We start from the raw sequence: 14,914 nt of genomic DNA on the forward strand, positions 1-14,914 counted from the left end.
GAGCAATTCTGCTTTCAAATGATCAATTACTTTTTGTTCAAATCTATGCCTTCTAGCAAGTAAAAAAAAAGTTGGCAAGATGCTACCTATTTCAGTTTTACTTGAGAAATGCAGTCAGCAGACCTAAAGGAATGTAAGTAGGAAGAGAGGGAGCGTAAGTCACAATAATGACACAAGTAAAATGAATATAACCTTTTTTAATGATATCACGAATATCACCTACAATTGATCAGTCAAAAAGTGGGAGGCTATACGAGATAATCAAAACACACAGTTAACTGATTTTACAGGTGGAACATATGATAGTACGATTAAAGGGGTTGTTGCAAAAGGAAGACAACCTGTGACATGGGGAAATAAAGTGGAACAGTACTAGAGGGAGAGAAATGAAAGAAGAATGTATTGAATGGTGTATGAAAGGGATGCACTGTAAGGACAGGGATAAGTGAAGACTCTTTTGCCATGGCCACCCTCTAGTTGTAAGTTCCTGATAGGACGAGGCATCAGAGATGTACATAGAGATACACTCCACGACACAAAACTTAATCATTCACCTCTTATTAAAAGATTATCTAAGTGATTGCCACAAAAATTCTTAAAAGGGAGGGATTTAAAAAGACAATAAGGAGGACCAAAAAGATTTTGCATAAAATGAGCAACACTGCAATTCTACTTATCTATCTATCTATCTATCTATCTGTATCTCGGAAGCCAATTCCCCATGTGAACTTCCTCAAGGGGTTGGCAACAGCAAAAGTCTCCATAATTTCAACGGGTCAATACCACAAATTACGTTCACAAAATGAGAACACATACTAACATTTTTAACTCTCTGAGGAATTCAACTTGCATATTCATTAAAGTTCCAAGAAACAATCCATTATATTATTGGTCTCCTTCAGAAAGAGCAAATAAATAATCCAATGCACAAAGCCAGGATTAACTAGCATCCCACAAGGCAGGGAATTCTACAAAACAGTGACTACCACTAAACCTTATAGTGAGTAACATGATGCTGACTCTAAAGGCCAAAGAATAAAGACAGCTACAAAGTGAAAAAATTTCACAAACATATAGGCATTCTAAAGTAAATAATCTGTTAAGTAACTAATCTTCCTCAAAATTAGTTATGACAACAGTGGCAGACCAAAAGTGAAACTTACTCACAAAGCTCACCAAATAACAAGACCAAAAAGATGCTCTGAATTCTGATACCATACCAAAAAATGAAAGCCCTACAGCCACTAGCTAATTTTGAGAAAGCATGTTACTTAATAAAATCTGCTAGGCTAAAACCACAAATAAGCTTATCACCAAACAAGTCTCTAATCTACAAACAAAGAGAATGACTTTTTTAAGTGAAAATAAATTTTGCTACTTGCAACAACTAAAGCTTGAAAATCAGATGCCCAGTTATGATGCTGTAATGCCTCAATTACAAGACAATTTCCTCCTGACCAGAAAAATACTGTAATTGAACTTGGTGAAACTTGAAATTTTACGGCACACTCACACACCTAAATAATGTCCTTATCCATGTAACTCCTCCAGACAAACTTACACAAGGCGAGCAAGTATGTGCTGCAAAGGATGGAGCCATGCAGTTGGGGAAGACCAAGAAGGAAATGGAAGAATAAAGTAAAAGCTCTGAGACACTAGGGCATGATCATTCAAAAGGATGCGAGACATTCATTAGATAGAATGAATCAAAGTGATGAACTGTAAATAGGCTGAACCAGGGTATGTGAAGCAGGCAAGATTAACCATGAGTATTCAGAATGACTAAGATGAAGATGATAGGTTCTGTTTTTGGTACATTGTACACGAGAGTTAAAGAATGGATGTGTACAAATAAGGCTGCTGTTCATTTGTTCCTGATGCGGGAAAGGCAAAAGATCTAATATGAAAATATTCCTTAGACACCACAGTGTCACTGCAGATTTGGTGTCTAACATCAATAAAAAATCTCTCTCCCCTCCTTGAAGCAACATAGCAACAGCATCTGTGTAAAGGGAGTTTCCTTCTATACTACCAATAATATCAACCAAGAGATTAAATGAACCTGCTTTAATCTTAGGTTTGTATTGTTCATCAATAAAGGTTACATTTCATATGCTCTGAATTTTTCAGGGAAATCAGAATGTCTATCCCCTTTTCTCACCCCATTATTAAGTCATCCAAGGGTCTACATATTTTTTTTTTACTTTATCAAATTATTCAATTACTCTCTCCCTTTTTATTTCTCATTAATGTTCCCCACATAACAATTTGTACTCCTGTTTCATTCAAAGTATATGGGAAAGGAAGTACACTGATGGACAAGTTTTTGAGAGCAAGAAAATAATGCAAAATCATAGCAAGAGATTAGCATGCCATATCCAGCATGAATGCAAGAAATGACCTTTACAATAAACATATAATCAAGCAACACTGCAGATCAAAATGTAAAATAGTTAATGGGAGCACCATACCTGATGATAGTCTTTGACTAGTACGCTGTCGATGAAGGAGTGAAATTTCTTACTCCACTTCTTACCATTCTTGAAACGAGGTGGAGGATTACGAGGAATTAGGAACAAAGCACGCATGGGATGCATGTCACACAGAGGAGGCTGAGATTCTGCCATTTCTAAGGCTGTAATACCTGAAATAAAATACAACTTCAGCATACAAAAGCTTCGTGATGTTATATATATAATGTCATTGTTTTAATTCTATTTCCTCTTCAAGTATAGACATATCCTGTTTTCCTTCTCTTGATAAACCATAAGCTGGCTCATGGCATCCCTTCACCACATTGTGTGCATTACTACTACATGTAGATTCCAACAATGCATCCACTTTATCCATGTGATTTGTCCTTCCACATTATATTTAGTTTTTGTTCAGATTTCTTTCCAAATTACCTCAATTACATTGATCTCTGCCATTCCATAACATTCATTCCTTACTTAAAACTCAACTTTGTACTCATTTGATCAATCCCTTTAAAATATTCTATGTAACAATTCCTAATTTCTAAATCCACTCCTCACACCAGTTTCAAAGAGAAAGCATATTCTTAAACAACTGTAAATGTTTACTACATTACAGTTTCTGGGAAATTACATTTTACTCTTAAGTTATGAAAAAAAGAAAACACAAAGAGAACTCAAATTTTTACAGATCTGACTGACTGATACAATGTATTTTTGATCTTTCACTGAGGCTACTATATAAGTTGTTAAAAATCAAGAATGCTGAATACTTTCAGAATAAATACTGGAAATAAAGCTGCTCTACCTAAACTCCACAGGTCACTGCGGTTGTCATATGTAGCTTCTGGGTTTTCATCACAGGCGATAACTTCAGGGGCCATCCAATATGGAGTACCAATAAATGTATTTCGTCTTCCTATAGTCCGATCCAGCTGGGCGCTAACACCAAAATCAACTGTGAATAAACAAAATCTGTAAGAAATTGAATATGGAGAACTTGCAAGAGGATAGCGTTTTAGATACCTGGGAGTGAAAATGGCAAGCCATAGTGGGTGAGGGGTAAAGGCTCTGGGTCCATTCAGAAGTGTGTGGAGAGGGAAGTCACTCTCTGTGAGAGCAAATGCAAGTATGTCTGATGCTGTATGAGTGCAAGTCATGGCCTCTAAATGCAAAAGAATGGAAAAGGTTGGATATGCTGAAAATGAAATGCCTGAGGATAGCATCGTGATTATGTATGGAATGCCTGTAAAAGAGAGGCGTGTGATTGAAAGCCGAAAAGTGTGTGTTGAGATGGTACACATACATAAGGATGGGTGAGGAGCAACCGACTCCGTGGATATGTGTGTCTAAAGTGGTAGAGGCAAGGGAAAGATCTATCTACAATGAGGCAAGATCTGCCATAATGGCATGGCTAGTGCAAAGCATGCACTGCAGCCAAAGAATGATTGGAAACTAGAAGGAAAAGTGAAAGGGGCTGTGATGGGAGAAGATAGAATAAAAGACCTGAATTTTCCTGTGACTGAAAGCAGCACAGCCTTGGACTGTACAAACCTTTAGAAAAGTCCTGAATAAAACCAGGACTCTTTCATAGAAATCTGTCCTGGGGTAATCATATATAAAATATGAATATACAGTATATATATTTACAAAGAAAGCTACACAAGTCAAAAATCACCATAAATGGCTCTCACCAGAGGGTGATAAGATCTTGGTGCTTGTGTCAAAGCCCAGGGACAATCGATATATAACGTCCTGAGGAACATTAAACTAACCAAGGCCAGAGACTGAAGTTGAAATATAATCTTAGGCCACTGAAAGTGCAATTCAATCAAAGATGCATGATATATTAAATGGGTTAAGGTAAAATTTAAGTACTCTAAAAATGTGTAAACAGAATAAGAAGGTGCAATAAGCTATGAAAGGATCAAATGGAAAAAACTAAGCTTGACACATGTTATGAGGAACCAAGTGACTTACTAAATAAAAGTGTCAGCAATGACTGTGTCTTACTAACGAGGTTCTACAACTGCTCTTTAAAAATAACTGGATGAATGTATTCATAAGTTGCATATATGCTATAACTAATGATAAAGTGGATGTGCTAAATGGGTAATACATTTCCCTTACTAATGAGTCAGCACAAGAACTTTCTGAAATAAGAATTAAGTATGGAGGGATATATTACAAAAGGAAGCTGAGGGTGACTGACACCATAATTTCTAGTTAAAAAATCTTTGCAAGTCCAGTAAACTCTTTCATTATCTCACACAGCAAACCCATAATAATTCATTTCATACAAGACCAAACAAGAAAATGTTCAAAGCTTTCTGTATAATCTAAAAGTTAGCTAGCAAAGCTTCTTACATCTTGTATTTAATTCAGTTTATTGATGATGCGCCCAATAACTCAACAAAAAAGTATCTAAAAGGTAATCAAAACCATACAAGTGACCAGCTTCACCAGTGAAATTTGTTGGAGTAAGATATTACTATCCACAGTGCACTACCCTGGTATTTCTGTCTAAATGTAAACAATAAAAGAGGTGTAAAGGAAAAGTTGGCTTCAATATATGAAAAGAAGTCTCACCTAAAAAATAACTCTACCTAACAACTGTTTTGCAACACACAGAACTCACCTAATTTAACTTCAGCATTATCCGTGAGGAGGACATTTTGGCCTTTTATGTCTCTATGGATGACTTTACTTGCGTGTAAATGTGACAAACCACGGAGGATCTCCCGAGAAATGTATGCAATCCATTCTTCTTTTAAACTTTGGCCCTTGGTAGCTGTAATAAAAAACTATTTTAGAGCAATTTCAGCAAAATCTACTTGTAGTGAAAAAAAAGGTTTAAGTAAAATATTCTAGGGACAGAAAAGACAAATAGTTTGGATCTTCTATGAAATTTTAAAGTCTATCACATTGTATACAAGCTATCATGCAATAAACTATTAGTGCATCATGTGATGAAGAACCTTCTCATGCCAATTTTATAGTAAATTCCTTAATACATATGCAACTTATTTTGCACTTACCTTTCTGTTTAACATGAGGAAACCGACTATCAAAACATGAAAATGTGAATGAGATTCTCAAAATGCGAAAATACACATCTGAATGTCACAGGGCCTAAAGCCTAGTTCCTCTAATTCCCATTCATTAAAGTGTTGATGAAAATGTGGAGACAAAAATCTGCAACCAATGACAAATGAAACAAAAAGAATTTTAAGGTAAACAACTATACCAAATGATATCATGGCTAATTGCTCCAACTGATTACCACCCTGCCTATAAAAGCAAAGAAAATGTACAGCAGAAAACAGAGTTCCCAATATGTAAGGCAGCATCAGGTCAAAAGGTTTTACTTTTAAGCTTCAATCAAACACTGCATGAATTCTTGAAAATGTATGGTAGGCTAAAGCCTGAGTACACTATATACTATCAATCAGTATTTGGAATGTAAAAAATGTGGAGGAAAGTGCACAGTGTCTATAAAAAAAAATATCCATCCCAACATGTGTTAAGAAAGGTGATAAATGGCTATGGTTTACTGTGAGTAAAAGCACATGATGCTCCCAGGGAGAAACCAGTGTACATCTTGTCGTTGAGACTAGTGTTTCTAATGGCATGAGTACCAGCCTTAGGCTGCCTCTACATTTTGAGAATTTACTTCTGGGCACTGAACTTCCTCTATTTGTACTCCAAGATGGATGCCTCTGAACTTTCTAAAGAGGAGTAAGCCTAAATTCTCGCCTGGAAGTAAGAAAATCTAGGTATACATAAGATTTCTATGGGGGTGGGTTGGGCCATTTCTTTCGTCTGTTTCCTTGCGCTACCTCGCAAACGCGGGAGACAGAAAAAAAAAAAAAAAGATTTCTAGGTGCACTAGGCCCTAAGAATACACAATCAGGCAGATGCTTCCTACAACACCTCAACAGTACTTCTCCTCCTTCTGGAGCTCAAGACCCTATGAACTCAAAATATGGATCCATAATACTTCAGGAACCTTGCTCATTCTATGCCGAGACATCTTCAGATGGTAATCAAAACCAAAAGAAAGATGACAGAGTAATTAAACATAAGTATGACATCGCCTTTGAAAATATATGGGGCAGCAGACAAGGTTTCATGCAGGCACTGTATTATTGGCTAACTGTAGCATTAGCTTTTACTTCTGATTCTGTATGAAAAAGAAGTTACTTTTTGGAGGTATGTGCATCTTTATGGCATGTACTACTTATGTGTGATGTTCTATCATCCTGGATGCAGTGGTCTGTTATATCTCCTCTGGAGATGAAAACAAGATAAATTACACAAATGTTAATGTGCTGAGAGGTGCAACTGGAGGGATGTCTGATCATTATCTTGTGGAGGCTAAGGTGAAGATTTGTATGGGTTTTCAGAAAAGAAGAGTGAATGTTGGGGTGAAGAGGGTGGTGAGAGTAAGTGAGCTTGGGAAGGAGACTTGTGTGAGGAAGTACCAGGAGAGACTGAGTACAGAATGGAAAAAGGTGAGAACAATGGAAGTAAGGGGAGTGGGGGAGGAATGGAATGTATTTATGGAATCAGAGATGGAGTGCGCATAAGATGCTTGTGGCATGAGAAGCGTGGGAGGTGGGTTGATTAGAAAGGGTAGTGAGTGGTGGGATGAAGAAGTAAGATTATTAGTGAAAGAGAAGAGAGAGGCATTTGGACGATTTTTGCAGGGAAAAAATGAAACTGAGTGGGAGATGTATAAAAGAAAGAGACAGGAGGTCAAGAGAAAGGTGCAAGAGGTGAAAAAGAGGGCAAATGAGAGTTGGGGTGAGAGAGTATCATTAAATTCTAGGGAGAATAAAAAGATGTTCTGGAAGGAGGGAAATAAAGTGCGTAAGACAAGGGAGCAAATGGGAACTTCAGTGAAGGGCGCTAATGGGGAGGTGATAACAAGTAGTGGTGATGTGAGAAGGAGATGGAGTGAGTATTTTGAAGGTTTGTTGAATGTGTTTGATGATAGAGTGACAGATATAGGGTGTTTTGGTCGAGGTGGTGTGCAAAGTGAGAGGGTTAGGGAAAATGATTTGGTAAACAGAGAGGAGGTAGTAAAAGCTTTGCGGAAGATGAAAGCTGGCAAGGCAGCAGGTTTGGATGGTATTGCAGAGGAATTTATTAAAAAAGGGGGTGACTGTATTATTGACTGGTTGGTAAGGTTATTTAATGTATGTATGACTCATGGTGAGGTGCCTGAGGATTGGCGGAATGCGTGCATAGTACCATTGTACAAAGACAAAGAGTGAGTGCTCAAATTACAGAGGTATAAGTTTGTTGAGTATTCCTGGTATATTATATGGGAGGGTATTGATTGAGAGGGTGAAGGCATGTACAGAGCATCAGACTGGGGAAGAGCAGTGTGGTTTCAGAAGTGGTAGAGGATGTGTGGATCAGGTGTTTGCTTTGAAGAATGTATGTGAGAAATACTTAGAAAAGCAAATGGATTTGTATGTAGCATTTATGGATCTGGAGAAGGCATATGATAGAGTTGATAGAGATACTCTGTGGAAGGTATTAAGAATATATGGTGTGGGAGGCAAGTTGTTAGAAGCAGTGAAAAGTTTTTATCGAGGATGTAAGGCATGTGTACGTGTAGGAAGAGAGGAAAGTGATTGGTTCTCAGTAAATGTAGGTTTGCGGCAGGGGTGTGTGATGTCTCCATGGTTGTTTAATTTGTTTATGGATGGGGTTGTTAGGGAGGTGAATGCAAGAGTTTTGGAAAGAAGGGCAAGTATGACGTCTGTTGTGGATGAGAGAGCTTGGGAAGTGAGTCAGTTGTTGTTCGCTGATGATACAGCGCTGGTGGCTGATTCATGTGAGAAACTGCAGAAGCTGGTGACTGAGTTTGGTAAAGTGTGTGAAAGAAGAAAGTTAAGAGTAAATGTGAATAAGAGCAAGGTTATTAGGTACAGTAGAGTTGAGGGTCAAGTCAATTGGGAGGTAAGTTTGAATGGAGAAAAACTGGAGGAAGTAAAGTGTTTTAGATATCTGGGAGTGGATCTGGCAGCGGATGGAACCATGGAAGTGGAAGTGAATCATAGGGTGGGGGAGGGAGCGAAAATCCTGGGAGCCTTGAAGAATGTGTGGAAGTCGAGAACATTATCTCGGAGAGCAAAAATGGCTATGTTTGAAGGAACAGTGGTTCCAACAATGTTGTATGGTTGCGAGGCGTGGGCTATGGATAAAGTTGTGCGCAGGAGGGTGGATGTGCTGGAAATGAGATGTTTGAGGACAATATGTGGTGTGAGGTGGTTTGATCGAGTAAGTAATGTAAGGGTGAGAGAGATGTGTGGAAATAAAAAGAGCGTGGTTGAGAGAGCAGAAGAGGGTGCTTTGAAATGGTTTGGCCACATGGAGAGAATGAGTGAGGAAAGATTGACAAAGAGGATATATGTGTCGGAGGTGGGGGGAACAAGGAGAAGTGGGAGACCAAATTGGAGGTGGAAAGATGGAGTGAAAAAGATTTTGAGTCATCGGGGCCTGAACATGCAGGAGGGTGAAAGGCGGGCAAGGAATAGAGTGAATTGGATCAATATGGTATACCGGGGTTGACGTGCTGTCAGTGGATTGAATCAGGGCATGTGAAGCGTCTGGGGTAAACCATGGAAAGTTCTGTGGGGCCTGGATGTGGAAAGGGAGCTGTGGTTTCGGGCATTATTGCATGACAGCTAGAGACTGAGTGTGAACGAATGGGCCCTTTGTTGTCTTTCCCTAGCGCTACCTCGCACACATGAGGGGGGAGAGGGATGTTATTCCATGTGTGGGGAGGTGGCGATGGGAATGAATAAAGGAAGACAGTGTGAATTGTGTGCATGTGTATATATGTATGTATCTGTGTGTGTATATATATGTGTACATTGAGATGTATGGATATGTATATTTGCGTGTGTGGACGTGTATGTATATACATGTGTATGGGGGTGGGTTGGGCCATTTCTTTCGTCTGTTTCCTTGCGCTACCTCGCAAACGCGGGAGACAGCGACAAAGCAAATAAAAATAATAATAATAATATCAACAATCGTAACTGAACCCTAGCTTACTCCTTCAAGGATGGAGGTATCCAGGGAAGAGTACGAACGAGTATGAATCTGACAGAAATCTCTCCAGAATCACCTGAAATTATCTGAATCACCTTATCATCAGAAATGGGACTTGCATAAGGCACAAGGTACTCTCCCTGTGCTCATGATGCACAATAATTTTCAGCTTTCCAGAAATGCTGAAGTGTTTCCTGGATCTTTTAGCACAAACATTGCTGATATCATTCTTATCTGCTACGTTTAATACAGAAAAGATGGGCCTTTATGCTAAATGCACTGCAACTGCATGAAAAAATGAGCACTAAGTTTGTTTATGTGTTGACCACACGGATGCTTATTGCAGACTGGCAGGCGGTGACCAAGCTATCTTGTTCTGTCTTAAAATTTCAAAGTAAATTTTTCATAGTAGGTGCAAGTGTATAAAAGATAATACTGCATCAATGAATTATTGAAAATCAGGGTAAAACTATGCACATGGGAAAAGAAAACAAACAAAGAAAAAGGAATTGAGGTAAAATGCAACTGGGTGCTGCATGTTCTGATACCCTGAATCCTAAACCAAGGTCAGAAACTAAGGGGCTAATCAGTTAAATCCTAACACAGTTTGATGGGTCAGAAAAATTTGCAATGAAGCCCATCAGAAAGGGGGTTTACTGTAATTTAATAACATATTACTGTACAGCAATGATATGTGATGTTTTTGAAAAATGCACATGTGATGGCACCAAGGGGCTGTTTAGCATCCCTCTTAGTCTGACACTTCATAATGAGCATAAAGAGCAGGAACTCTGTCACACTTGAGGAAGTTTATGTCATTCTACAGTCATCAGATCTATACGATATTTTCATTTTTTTTCATTGTTTTTCCCTCTGATCAAATGTTCTCATGAAATATTAATGCAAAAAATATAAACTTTATAGTTCTGTCCTGATGAAAAATAAAATAACACCAATCACCATTTTCATATTATACTAGAGAATTCATGCTCCTCAGAAATGCAGCTGGAAATCAATTCTACTGCCAAATGGTTTAGCATGAAACTTGTAAGAGCACATGTAAAGAGGTGCTTTTATAGTAAATCAGTAATGGTCAGTAATGCATGGCAGCAGAAATAGTTCAAAGGGTGGGGCCCCATAAGTATAAAACTCACTCCCAATACAATAAAATCAATTACAAACACAGTCACACACACACACACACACACACACAAACATCCGCTCATTTATGACAATAGGTGCAAGGCTTACTGACTAATAACAGCATTACTTTTCTACAGGTGATGTAAATCTCTTGTAAATTCTTCATTCCTGTTCGATTACGATATCTAATGACAAAAAAATTTTGTCAATACCAAACATCAATCAACTGAAATTAAACTGATTAATAACTGGAAGTTTATTGTAAGAGTAATTGGTATTGTTTGGTCAGTTGTTAAAGATGGCTCATGTGTACCAGTGATCTACCTCAACCACTCAATTTCAAAGCAAGTTCCATACAACGACAATTAGTATGTGTATTAAATGTTCTTTTACAGTTTTATATGCAAAACAAGCTGTGGGACAATTTTCTAATATGAATCACAAAAATGACATTACTAATCTTACTGATTAATACTAATACTACTCATCTACAGGTGGCGTAAATCCATCGTAAATTCTTTGTTCCTATTTGATTACGATACCCCATGACAGAAAAATTTTGTCAATCCTAAACACAAATCAATTGAAATGAATAACTGAGATTTTTTTGTAAGACTAATTGGTATTGCTTAGTAAGTTGCTTAAGATGTATTATATGTACCAGTGATCCACCTCACCCACTCAGTTTCAAAGCAAGTTCCATACAATGACTTTTGGTACATTTGTATCAAACATTCTTTTATAGTTTTATATGCAAAATAATTTCTTTTAGTTTTATGTGCAAAACAATGTGGGCCTAAGTTTTTAAAAATCTATAAATCCCCAAATCACATTGCTTGGTGTCAAGAATTATGGATTTTTAAGGATCAACCTTGAAAATCAGAGTTAAAGAGCATAACAGTTTCCTGATCAACATGGAAGGTATTGCTATGTTTTATATGATAAAGACTCATTCTGCACAACAATTTGACTTGAATTTCACCTCTGCCAGGTGCACAAGTACTTAAGAAAATACATAATAATATCACAGAGCCTTAAGGTTCTAAACAAGCTACTAAGTGAAAAAGTTCTATAAACCAAAACACAATATATACAGTAAAGTATATCCTCTCAAACCCAGACTGACTTGTGTGCACAAGTATTGGGTTTGGGATGTATTCTGGACTTAGGATATATATCCTATTTTCTTCCAAAGTCAGACAATAGATGCCCAAATCTACACTCTTTTGTCTGGGTTACTTGCATCACACATACAAAACATCCTTTTCCACTAATGCATTTTTTATTACTTTCATATCTAGTAAGGCACTGCCAAGAAGACAAAAACAAAGGCTCATTTGCTCACATCCACCTTTGCCCTGTTTGTACAATGCACCAAAACCAGAGCATCACCTTCCACAGCCAAGACCCAAGCCAATTCTATGGTTTCTCCTGACCACTTTATATGCCTCGGTTCAGCCCTTTGCCCCTGGTTATCACATCATTCCAATTTCCCCTATCCTTTAAACTCCAAAAAATTCAGGCCCTCACACTTTAAAGACTTTCACTCCATCCATTCGTCTCCACCTTAGTCTTTCCCTTCCTATTACTTGTACTAATCATGAAAGGAGTAATCAGTCTTTCTTTACTCTTTGCCTTTCACATAACCCAGACAACACCAAGAAAACAGCAGGTTTCCAAAACATCCAGGATCTGAAGGACCTTAACTTCAGAGTGTCCAGGTCTGGGAGGATATACTGTAAAGAATAATCAGTGCTCTTACATTTGACAAGGTCTGTGACAGACCCTGCTCCACAGTACTCCATCACGAGCCATAGTTGATCATCCTTCCCTGGAGGGGATTTTTTGATGAAGGCACCATAATATGTAGCGATGTTTCGGTGGTGTGAAAACTGAAATGCATAATATTTTGCTAAAACACTTTGATAACCATTCAAAATTATCAAAATAACAAATAAAAACTCATCCTCTTCTCATACATAAAGATACATGATATGTAGTCATTACCACAGAACATGAAAAATGGGTAACACAAATACTAACAGTGAAAAAAATAGTACCAAATGAGAGGGGAAAAGTTATGGAAAGAGTGCAGTAAACAAACTGGCAGCTCTAGATAAACATGAGGATATGTTAGCATTGGCAAAACACATTCAAGGGTTTCATGCACAAAAAAAAAAGATGCACTATACATATTTAGTTACCTTCCATATACCTTACACTGATTTCTGAGGCTGTCCTCTACCACTGCAGCTCATTTTGAGACCAAGCATCCCTGGAGAGGGTATGGTCTACCAGGCTGTTTAATGCTGCAGGATTATGCTTATTTTATGTTAAACAACCTGGTAGGTCTAGTTCACCTTCAGTAATTTGTCCAGTTCTTGAAAATGTCTCAGTATTTCCAAACAGTTCCTCATACTTGTCTGCAGCAGAATGAACAGACATGGGGCCCTGTCACTTAAGTTACTTTTCTTTATGTTCCCTACAGCACACCTGGACTTCTGTGGATTATATCTACACATTCTACCCAGTTTGTCATATCAAAATGTTCCCATAGGAAAAAAAAATCCTGATTTTCCCCCGACTCAATTCAAATTTCCCTGATAATCAAAGGGAAAACTGCAAAGCCTCCAACCTCCCACCACAGATACACCTTCACCTCAATGAATCTTAAACTTTATATGATTCAGAACTAAATGACATCCATTTCCCTATTTCTTTTACATGATAAACCATAAAATAAACAAAATTCTTAATTGTTTCATACGACCACATTCAAGATACCATACAAACTATGTGAAGCTGAAGCTTATTACCTGATGGAGATTATACAAGAAAATATTGCAAACAATTATAAAGGAGTCTAGTAACCAATCAGCAGTTATGAAAGCTGGTCCACATCCAAGTCTGTTCTAGAACCATCTCCTCCTCCTAACACACCTCCTCCAAGAATGTAATATCTACATAATCTAACATAAGCTTAACTACCCCAACCCAACCTATACATTTCATTCCCTGCTCATCAAATCATATTCATTTTCTAAGGAGATTCTGATAATTCCTTGAAGAACTGGAATAACTAAAACTTAATTTGGGGTAGCAGGTGTAGTGGTGTACACGAACCAGAGTGCATCAAGCAATCTTTTGTTTACAAATGTAAAGCCAGCAAGTGGGATACAAACACATACGGCATTTAGTGGGACACAAATCAAATAGTATACCACCAAGACATCATCAACATATGAATGATAAGTACAAAAATACCTGAAAATATCCTGACAATCTATTATCAAAAGATTATTTTGTACATTAAAAATGTAGATAAAAAACTAAACCAGTTGCACAGAAGATGTGTTGCAAGCTGAAAATCTGCCTTAATTCCCAAGTGGTTCAGGAACAAAATGTCTCTAAGTTCAAACAAAGCAAGTCAGGGTATTGGTGTATGCAAAAGTAGTAATGTTATCAATATCATATATGCATGTTAACTTTGAAGAAGAGTTGTTACTGGACTCCATCTGCAAATAACTTCTTCCCTTTCAGTAAACTCTTGATATTTCAATAAGGCCTGACCTTGATGCTGACTTTTGTCCTCGAATGGAGCCTAAAAAAATAAGATTACAAAGGTTACACCATGAGTGAGAAGTAGCATTCAGAGATGCTCAAGATTATCATCAGTAGCAAAAAGGAGCACAGTCTCATTACACTTTCTCACTACAAAAAAAGTCCATCATGTCCCTTTCTTTGCATAATGTGCATCCTTAAAACTGCAGGAGCCCCATAAACAGGATCCTGAGGTTAAACAATAATAACAACAATGAAGAACAACAAGGGATGAAGCATAGGTCCCTATGGTCTAGACCTTTAAAGAATAGAGGCAGATAAATTTGTGTTAAATTACCAGTTCACTATCATTTGTTTGAGAGAAGAAAAAAGATAAAACTCATAATTTGTCAGTTAGCCTCTCTGTGCATAATTCATAAGATATCACACCATGCTGATCAGGTTTCTTTTCTATTTCTTTCACTGCTTTGTCCATCTTTGCATTTGCTGGCACTTCAATTATTGCTTAATGATTCTAATTCCATTTTCTACTCTTCTCCAAATGAGGAAGAACCATAAAATCCATTTCCTTAGTCTCTACTGGACTTGCTGTTCTCACTACAGTTTGTTTATTTACTGTGCAATATTTTGGGGGATGTGTTTGGTGTGTATTTGGACAATGCGCC

The 14,914-nt window shown here is 37.6% G+C and overlaps 1 protein-coding gene across 15 annotated transcripts in view; it reads right to left on the bottom strand.

The window, feature by feature from the left end:
* msn (serine/threonine-protein kinase msn) overlaps positions 1–14,914 on the bottom strand; it is a 154,494-nt gene that overhangs the window by 58,957 nt on the left and 80,623 nt on the right. For all 15 annotated transcript variants that reach the window (XM_071657672.1, XM_071657669.1, XM_071657667.1 and 12 more), the window contains exons 5-8: positions 12,451–12,580; positions 5,113–5,265; positions 3,283–3,432; positions 2,472–2,644 (exon numbers count right to left, since the gene is read on the bottom strand). In XM_071657672.1, coding sequence (XP_071513773.1) covers positions 2,472–2,644; positions 3,283–3,432; positions 5,113–5,265; positions 12,451–12,580 — 606 coding nt within the window. The remainder of the gene's footprint in view (positions 1–2,471; positions 2,645–3,282; positions 3,433–5,112; positions 5,266–12,450; positions 12,581–14,914) is intronic.

Source organism: Panulirus ornatus, chromosome 65 (assembly GCF_036320965.1).
Source record: "Panulirus ornatus isolate Po-2019 chromosome 65, ASM3632096v1, whole genome shotgun sequence".
NCBI classification, from domain to species: Eukaryota; Metazoa; Arthropoda; class Malacostraca; order Decapoda; family Palinuridae; genus Panulirus; species Panulirus ornatus.